General features: G+C 37.7%; 1 protein-coding gene across 4 annotated transcripts in view; it reads left to right on the top strand.

Moving 5' to 3' along the window:
• Positions 1 to 10,200, top strand: part of cacnb3a (calcium channel, voltage-dependent, beta 3a) — a 27,776-nt gene that overhangs the window by 4,156 nt on the left and 13,420 nt on the right. Inside the window, exon 1 of one of the 4 annotated variants that reach the window (XM_014334822.2) lies at positions 8,305 to 9,946. The exons of the other annotated variants lie outside the window; for them this stretch is intronic. Within the exon in view, the coding sequence (XP_014190308.1) occupies positions 9,905 to 9,946 (42 nt within the window). The 5' untranslated portion in view covers positions 8,305 to 9,904. Of the gene's footprint in view, positions 1 to 8,304; positions 9,947 to 10,200 lie in introns of those variants that run through there. 4 annotated transcript variants of the gene reach the window in all.

Below are 10,200 nucleotides of genomic sequence, written 5' to 3'. Positions count from 1 at the left end.
TACCTCTGGTGCAAATTACTGACCTCTGTCATCATTTTAAGTGGGGGAACTTGCACAATCGGTGGCTGACTAAATACTTTTTTGCCCCACTGTATTTACAATAAACGAAGTGTAACGAAACAAATCAAATGTGTAAAACTGAGAAAATGTAGCATTTTGAGAAAACAAAAAAAACACTAGCTCGCTTTGAAATTGGTGACAGCGAGACCTGTCAAAGTTGGGACAGGGCCATGTTTACCACAGCATCCCCTCTTCTTTTAACTGTCTGTAAAGATCTTGGAACGGAGAAGTCCAGTTGTTGGACCTTTGGGAGGGAAGTGTTGACCCATTTTTGTCTGATAGAGGATCCTAGCTGCTCAACCATACTGGTTTATCTTTATTCTTTGGTTCATGATGTGCTAAATGCTTTAAGCATCGTCTTGCTGAGTCTTTAAAAAAAAAAAAAAAATTCTGGATGATAGCATATGATTTAAAAAAGCAAAACAAAAAAAACAACAAAGCAAACACAAATAATAAATTAAATTCAAATTTTGATTTATTACAGCCAAACAGTTTTCCACTGTGTTTCAGTCCTTTTTAAGCTTTTTAAGCCATTTTTGCATCTCTGTATGATCACACTTTAACTTGTATTTGTAGATAGTATAGAGAACTGTGTTCAAACAGCAATTTCTGGAAGTGTTCAGGACTGAATATCACAGGGTCTCAGTATTGATTTTCAGCGATGTCCCTTGCACACAGAGATTTCTCCAAAAATCTGTTACTTTTGATATTATAGATGATGATATACTCAAAGTCTTGGAAATTTTACATTGAAGAACATGTTTCACTTTTTTTTTTTTTTGCATATTGGTGAAACTCTGCCTCTCTAACATACTTTTTATACCCAGTCATATTACTGATGTATTTGTGGTTAAACCTGATTAGTTGCAAAATGTTTCTCCAGCCATTTCTTTTAGTACCATTTACTTCTTTAACATTTTGCTGCCTCCACTCCAATGTTTTTAAGACATGTTGCTGCAATTAAATTCAAAAGGAGCTAATAATTTTTCTTAAAATATTTCCGTTTTCTATCTTCAATCGTGAATAAGGATTTATGAGAGTTGCAAATCATTGTATTCTGTTTTTGTATACATTTACATGGCATTCCACCATTTTTGGAATTGGGGCTTTATTGGGACTTTAGGTAACCACTTCCCATTTTTGAAATACGAGGATTTACAGTTTATCATCTGCTACTTCTCCCAACTTTCCTTATCTGGGACAGGAGTGGAGCAAGTATTCTGAGTTATTATTTTAGGAGAAGTAGAAATACTCTGTTAACAGTAAAAGCCATGTGCTCATAATCTTATTTACTGTGAACATAAATATATCAGTAGCAGCACACTTAAAATACCAAAGGCAAGTTCTTGCGCTTCACAATAATTCACCTTAGTGCACTTTGCTTAATACACCCATAGATATATTTATTATCAGTGATGGTTGTTTGTAGATTATATTTCAATTTAACTGCCATTCCCGACGTCCCCTCCCTAAAGAATAAAAATAAAACATCACAACCAACAACCAACGCACCCTTATCAGAAATATTGCAAAGACAGAAAAAATCCTGAATAAAAATTTGAGTGTGAATTTTGAAAGATGGTCTCAATAGAGCCAAACAGCAGCTAAAACAGGAAACGTATGAGCCAGCCATGCCTTTGCACTCATGCAGCAGAGATAGAGGTACACAGCAGTTTCACTAGTGTTGCAGCTTATCTAAAACTTGTTAGTAAAGATGTAAGAAAGTGTACTTATTTTGCCAGCTTACCACATCCATTGTCGTGGTCCAACTCGTAAGTTGTGACAAATAGGAGGACAGTTTCAAAAGTGCACAACTGTATTAATTAAAACAGATCGGCACCATACTTGGCAATATGAGGTGTGTTAGTCAGTATTATCAGTGTGTCAGCAGTGGGATGAGTGGAAGGTGTTGTTTAGTATAAACTCCGAGCTAACAGGGCTAAAGCAGACCAAATAAGAAGCAAATGTTGTAAATGTTTCAGGGAGACCAGCCAGGTGCTCCCACTTACACTGATTAACTCCACCTACAAGGGACCTTTACAAGGGAAACGTAGCAGGCCTGGAAAAAGTCAGGTAAACTGAGGTAAATTAAACAAATAGATAAAAAGGCTCTTTAAACATTATTGTTTATTAAGTTTTTAACAGTTTATTTTATTAGATTTGAATGGCAACTTTTTACTTTAGGTTTTTCTGTCCTGATGAAGATTAAAGTTACTTGTCTCTTTATGATTTTGTCAATTACAATTTTCTTTTGAAAACTATAATTGACAGCCTTTACAAAAAAAAAAATCAGTTCAAAATGTAATTTTAATAACAAAATATATTATTAAACTTTACAAATCTCCGCCTACCCCCAGTACACTAAGTTAACTAATTGAAAATAAAGACCTTTGCTTCTTGGAAAGAGGGATAAATAATTAACTGAAGATAAGACGATATACATTCACCTTTATCTGACATATTTTACTTTACCAAACAAAAGAAGGTGCAACATATTTCTTTAACAAAGCAATTGTCAGGCGCTTACATTGTTTTCATTACATCATTTTGCTTGTCTCTATAATTTTCCTCATTACTGCTTTGATCCTGTGACTGCTCATACCGAGGCTGCTGCACTTTTAGAACAGATGTATTAAAAACATTTTTCACACATTGTGTTACATTTTCACACAGTTGCTGCATTTTTGTTGTTGTTTGTTTGTTTTTGCGCCTGGATCTGAGCTCTGGGTAGCTTAAGCTTCAGCTACTTTCCCCTTTGTTAGCTTCTTTAAATGTCCATGCTCGGCTGGGTGAAGGTGATTTCAGTGTAGAAATGTTTTTGTGGCGGTTCCGCCACAGTTTACTGTGACTGTGAGTGTGCAAGTGATTATTTGCTCACACCACTGTGCATAGACAAAAATGTTTGTGTCATATGTGAGACTCAGAACATTGAAAATCAGACGATTCTGATTCCTGGCTGATCAATTTTTACTCTGACTCCTTGCACTTTGAGAAAACATTTAACAAAAATAACCTTGAAAAGTCAGTTGGTCAGATAATCTCTCAAAGTAAAGCTGAAGCTATTACACTAATAATAAGCAGTAGTATCCTTAACCGATTGAGTTAGTTTTAATCAAAGGTGCCAAATTTTAGCGTTTTAAACCCTTTTTGTTGTATTACATTATAGCAACTTCCATCACTTTAGGGTTTTCTGCACTGTTTTGTGAGTGTTTTATAGACCAGATGACACCAGACACCCTTATATCCACAGTCTTGTTCTTTTGGTCACTACCCACAGCCCACAGATGTAGATGACTGTACAAACTTTTGTTACCAGTGAATCGACAGCTTCGCCTTCACCCACAGCTCGTTTACTATCTTTTATGATACAAATAAGCAGCATCTTCTTAATTTGAGAGACTAGAAGCAGCAAAAATTTGGTAAAGTAGCGAAGCAGTTCATTATCCACTTCTTCATTAATCTCCACATTACATTTACTTAGAGGGTTTTAAGGGGTAAAGGCATCATGTTCCTTTCTTATAGGTGTGAATAATCTGCAAGCATAAGGGTCTGTAAAATAAATAAATAAAATACCTCGATTTCATTTACAGAACAGGAATGAGGAACAGTGTAACTGAGAGGCGTGAGAAAAAGAAGAAGAAGAAGGGGGGGGAAAGGGCTGAGCAGACATCTTCTTCTGAAGGGGACATTAGTTATCCAGATCGCGAGGCTTAATGACAATCTCCAGATTTCCAGAGAATATTGCACGGTTTAAAATATTCATGACTCTCATTTTGAAGGCCTCGGGCGATGTGATGTGTGGGTTCAGTGTTCACACGAGCACCTTTTTGGTTTCTTTTCAATCATTACCTTCTCCCTGCACGCACAACAGGCACCCCGCCTCCTCCTGCTCCCATTGCTGATATGACAAAGTGTTTAATGCAGAAGGAGTAAAATTCACAAACAGAGCAGATAGTTTCTTGTCTGTGATAGGGGTGGGGTGTCTATGTAGGAGCAGTGGAGTATGACTCATTTCTGCAGCAGGATACAATAAGCAGTATGGATGTATGTGTTATATGTAGGACGCGAGGCTTTGAGACCGGAGGAGAAATCTTCAGGGAGTGCATGATAATAACAGCAGTTTCTTCAGTTTCTCCTCCGATGAATTGGACTGTAATGGAAATGAGTAAGAATGTGATGTAAATTTAAAGAGGCGGTTTGATCAGGTGACGCAAAAGCTGCACTCGTTGTTGTGTTGTGATGTGATGAGGTAAGAATAGAAAAAGAAGGTGTTGCCGGTGTCTGCTCCAGTGCAGGTTGTAGTGAGGTAAGGTGATGGGACATAGTGCGGTCTGTCTGCACGCAGCATGTAGTTTATAGAGAGGGAGGGACTGGCAGCATCACCATCACCACATCAACTGAGTAAGTACAAAGACTTATAATACAGTTAGATTCTTCTTCTTCTATTGATTTCCTAACATCTCTAAAGGATCATGTTGTAGCCGCTTCACCTGTCTCTCTTTTGCTTTGTCTTCCTCTTTCATGCTCGTTGTTTCGCTCATTCGTTCACCTGTTTGACTTTATGATTGCCTCAGCTGCTCTTCACACCTCTTCTGAGTTTTGCAGTTTGACATGCAGTATGCCTGATCTTGCCTTCCATATTGATGTAACCACAGACTGATTTATTGCAGTGTGTTTCAGAGAGCTCTGTAGCTCGTGGAACTCGCTGACGTTGAATTACGACCGCACAGCTAATCGAAACACTTTTTGAAATTAGATATTTGGTTGCTGGATATCCTGATTGCTGGAGTTTTTGCTCAGAATATTTGCAAAGAGGGAAAGGGTTTTCAGCATGCTGAATAATGTATTTTGCTGCTGCTCTGGATAATCTGCTACCTATGGTTTAATAAAACCATAGAAATTTGCATTAGCATGCTGTCCCTGCATTTTATTTCTCTCATAAAAGAAGGAGTCTCTGTATGTATTTGATCTATACACTTTGAAAATCATTTGGATTTTTGGATTTTCTGTTAAACTCAATGTAGACACGAAACGTAGAATCATGACCTTTTCAGCCTCAGAAGGCTCCTTTTAGGCATCGTCTTGGTTAAAGTTTTGTCTGTTTTCTGTGTCTTATACCTGCCATTAGGGCTGGGCTATATCATACCGTTCACGTTGGGCAACGATAGGAAAATGAAATATCGCGATAGAATATGGGTAAAACGCGCACGCGTAGTGCCTTTGTTTACATACGCACATGGCAGCGACGCAGAATGAGAAGAGCGAAAGTGGATCGTTGAATGAAACGGATGAACCAGAATTGGTTTGTAAAAATGCTGCAACTTCAGTGGTGTGGCACTGGTTTAGCTTTCATCCGTCAGATACACAAAGCACTATTTTTGGTAGCGCATGCTAGCGGGCCGTCGTTATTACCGTGTTTTTTGGAAAATACGGCACACTTAAAATCAATCCTTTGATTTTTCTGAAAATCGACAGTGCCCCTTATAATCCCGTGTGCCTTATGTATGAATTCTGGTTGTGTTTACTGACCTCGAAACGATTTTATGTGGTACACGGTCGCTCGAAAATCTGTCAAATGTTTCAGTACGACTTTGCTAAGCTATATAATTTTAATGCACTTCAAAAAAGCTGTTTGTTTAAGTGAAAATACGTTGATGTTTTTTTTTTTTTTTTTTGCACTAATGAATTAAGGAGTTGTAAAGTATTTTGTCTAGTGTCAATTATATCGTCAGTTATATCGTTATCGCAGATTTTCAAATGTATATCGTGATAAATATTTTTGGTCATATCGCCCTGCTCTACCTGCCATATGATGGTATTTTCCTCTTTCAATTCAAGACCCTCAATATGTACTTCTGTTGAGAGCATTTAACCGTCATCCCACAGCTTCCTTTGCTAATGTGTTTATATAGGCCTAACCATAGCTCTGTAGCTAGCGACGAAGTAGGATATCATTATACAAAGAGTCCAACCAAATTACCCTCTAAATGTGACTGGTGGTTTAAGGTTTTTGTTTACGTCTAAAGCAGTGTGATATTTTTTTACTTTCTTAATATCCCAAAAAAAAAAGTTGAGGTTTGGGTGTGAAATTTATGGTTTTCAGGGTTTTTATTGGTTTTTACTGTTATTTTCTTTTATCGTTTTTATCTTTAACATGGTTTCCATGGGTCTTTTCCCGTGTGTTATGAATAAATCTTCTTTTTTGGGGGGTACCAGTACTGGTTTTTATTTTGTTGTATTTATCCGCAACACCTTAAAGGCTGGTCCATGAAAATTTTGTCAGACATAAACCGGTCCATGGGGGCCACTGCTGTAGAATATTATATGTCTTTAGGTATGTACAGTAAACTAAAATCTTTAATCTGACGAGTTAAAAGCTTAAAGTGTTACTTAAAAATAAAATCAAAATGAAAAACTACATTTTATTTGTCAATTCCAAATAAATACATAGAGATTCATTCAAAATGAAATCTAAATCTGCTAAAACTATTAAATAAAACCTCTTAATTTGTATAGATTCAAACTGGTTTAAATTGTTTGGAAACAAAAACATAAATAAGACAAAAAACAAACAAAGCATTCTGTTTAAATATCCTTAGTATAAATGTAAGAAACGCTAAAATGTAAACAAAGGAGAACATTTAAAAAACTCATATTCACTCGACTGTGGTTGGCTTATGCTCCAAAGCAAAAAATAAATGGAAAAAAAATTACAGCCCAGGGAATGCAGTACAGTCGCAGTGAGGTGGGCAGCGAGATTCATACACGGATCGGATGAAATCTGATGCGGTAGAGAAGTGTGACACTCTCTACACTCAGTGTGTTTATGGCCAGGGAGTTAGTAACAAGGGTCAGTTACATTAATCAGCTGCTAAAGTTCTGTGTTTTTGACTGTACTTACTGACATCAGGTGTTACCATAACACAGGCGCTTGCATTTGTGATACATCTGTGTCTCTTCGTTTTTGTCATAAGGCATGTTACGGGAGAAAGAGTCTTGTAAAGTCTTGCATTGTGCAGGTAAATTGTCAGCTGTGCAGGGATGGCACTGCTTGATTTTCTGTTGTTGTGCTGGTGTATACAGCTGTGGTAGCCCACGCCTCCTAGACTCCTCAGTCTAACCTGATGTGGCTCCAACTCTGTTCCAGCCACCTGATTGATTTGGCACAGTACTATTCTCATTATCATTGGCCTTTTGTGTTGTCCTTCAAAACACAGACGTTCTATAGACTTTAATTATGTCTCATATCACGGAAAACCTATTTCGCATTAACTATCTTTATCACTTTATTGCCCAGTCCTTCAGTCAGAACACGGTGTATCATCTTTAGATTCCAGCTAGCTAGATTAAACTCATACGTCCTGTTTTTGTCAAGTTAAACTTTACAGTAACACCTGAAACAGCTACACTCATCATTTTATTAGAGCTGAAAGAATTTGGACCATTCTTAAGCCTCATTGGTGCCTCAGTGTTTGTTTGCTTTTGGGAACAGAAGGAGCATTTGGAGCCCTGAAATGGCTAATGATGTCAGAGTTAACAAGTGAGGCGTTTAAGGAGAACTGTTAAACTGTAAATCTCAGCCTGGGGAAAACACTGGAGTTACAACGTGACACAGTTCTAAAAAACATGTTTGTCACCATGTACGACTTGATCTTGACATTGAAATTAAGTTTCAATTTGATTATTTAGCAGCTTCTTCGGTTTGCATTAGCCCTGGTCCTCGGGCTCACTTGAGATTTTATGTTTAATAGTGGCCTTGCAAAAAACGCGAAAACACACAGACATTCTTAAATTGCACAGTTTCTTTTTAAGGAGGAAAGTTATGTATGTGCATGCATGACAGCTTTCAGGACCAACTGCCATCACATGAGATGTTTAGAGAATATCTAAAGTATTGATTAACAAATTCTGTTCACTTAACATCACTGTAAATATGTGCAGGGCATCATTTTATGCATGATATGAACACTGAAGAACAGCAGTTTACACAGTAGCACAACAGTCTGTTAACAGCTGTCACTATATTCAAGAACAGGAAGGACAGATGGAGGATAAAGAAAAGAGACCAGAGAAGCTTCAAAATGAGTTGTGATCAAAATAGAGGTTGTGTCTGCTTTTTGTAGTTTTTCAGGTGAGGCAAAGATATCGTGTTAGTCAAGGCCAACAGATTCTTTTTTAAAACATAACAGGCACAAATGTCATTTTTGTTAACAGAGGCAAAATGAGATCATTTAAAATTTTTTGTGTGGTTTCGCTTTATTTTTGCTTAATTTTTTAAATAATAATGGAATTACATTTTTTAAGTATTGTATACACTCCTGACAGAAGTATGAGCCAACGTGTAAAAGCCCACTTGTGCAGTAATAATACCACTATGGCATACTGTGAAATACTATTGTCAGCAAAACAGAGGGCAGGTATCCATTGTTTTTTGCTGTGTTAGCCACATGGCAGCAGGGATGGATGCCAGCCTGCTGATTGCCAGGATTTACTCAACAGCTATTGGATGGATTTTTCCCAGACTTTAAGAGGATGACGAGACACTATTATACATTTAATGAGATCAAACTTTCAGTTTGTCCAATACTAATTACAGAGTCACTTCAAAACTAAAGACCTTCACATCAGTCTCAGCTGGAGCTTGTGTTTACTGGTCTTTGTTTTCAATGGTAAGGTCATGTGAGTTTCCCAAGGTTTTGCTGCCTGTAAACCTTAAACTTCATGTAGCGACTGGATTTTCACATTGAAATCAAATTTGGGAGAACAAGTAAACAAGTAATAAATTATGTCAATGAAGGTGAAAAAGGGTAAAATATAAAATTTTAATAGGGTTAATACAGTCAATAACTCTGATTTTTGGAGGTACTTGCGTAAAATATACACCCAATTTTTGTATTAATGGCAGCTCAAATTACTACACATAATATTAAAGACTCACATCATAGGGAAGAACCCACATGTAATTTAATCCAAAGAAAGCTTCTGCTTTGTTACCACAACACATGTACACATGATGTCTAATATCAGATTAACTGAGTTTATGCCACCTTCTCGTATTTAGCAGCTCAAAAGCCACATTTTTCATCTAATAAGATTTATCAACATCATAAATCAATAATCAGTTGTTCCTTGTTGTTAATGGGGTTGTGCTTCTGTAAAGTTACTCTACCATGGCTAAGAAATTCATTAGTCTTGAGCCAGTAGTAAAGACATCTCTACATGTCTTATCAGAAGGAGGGGGGAAAAGAACAGAACAGTATCAGTGAAATCCGCCTAATCAAATTAGTGTGGAAATCCTCTGTTGTTCGGTCCCTAGCCTGTAGGATGACTTGGCCCTCTGAGGACTCGACTAGTTAGATGACACACTTCCCTGTTGGCCCCTCCCTGTGGAGTTGGGGCCATCAGTGTTGCAGTGTGTGAAGAATAATCACAGAAGCAGAGTAGGAAGGAACAGAGTTAAATTTAGTCTGCAGACAGGGACATTAGCAGCAAAAAACCAGAAACAAAAAACAAGACATCCTTAGAAAACACAATAAGGATGTTCTTATATTGTTACACTCTGCAATGCAGCCAAGCTTCACCTAAAAGACGTTGGTGGTAAAGCTGCTCTTTGGAGAATTTAACAGTTGGTAAGTTAGTGAGCGTGCAGCACAGGTGCATGCTCCCCTGTCTAAACGTTATTAACAAAAAGCTCTCTGTGTTCTAACATCATTAAAAGGCACTCTGACATAACACCTTTCCTCTGCGCCCACCACCATATTTATTCCGCTTTTATGTCTGTGTGTGTTTGTGAGCATTCCCAGTGAAGACAGGGATCGTTGTTAGAGTGAGAAAATTCACATTCATGTCTTTATCAGACTCTAGCGCCGTCCTGCTAATCAGCCAGGTATGCAATTCTCTCCGGTATCTGTGTGCGTCTGTCTCATGTGGTCACGGTCCCTCCCTCCACCACCACCACCTCCACCTCCCTCTGTTTCCCATCTTTTCGTGTATCTGCAGTAAGGAAAGATATGTAGGTCTCATTCCAGTCCTTCACAGCATTTTACTCTGTCCTAATCTCATCTTTCCCGTTAGATAGCCTGTCTTTATCGTTGCATAAAACCTCTCGCATCTCCATCACTCACTCGTAAACATCCTCTT

Source organism: Haplochromis burtoni, unplaced genomic scaffold, assembly GCF_018398535.1.
Source record: "Haplochromis burtoni strain Fernald_Lab_line unplaced genomic scaffold, NCSU_Asbu1 Contig_91, whole genome shotgun sequence".
NCBI lineage: Eukaryota > Metazoa > Chordata > Actinopteri > Cichliformes > Cichlidae > Haplochromis > Haplochromis burtoni.
This window is presented reverse-complemented; position numbering and strand designations above follow the sequence as displayed.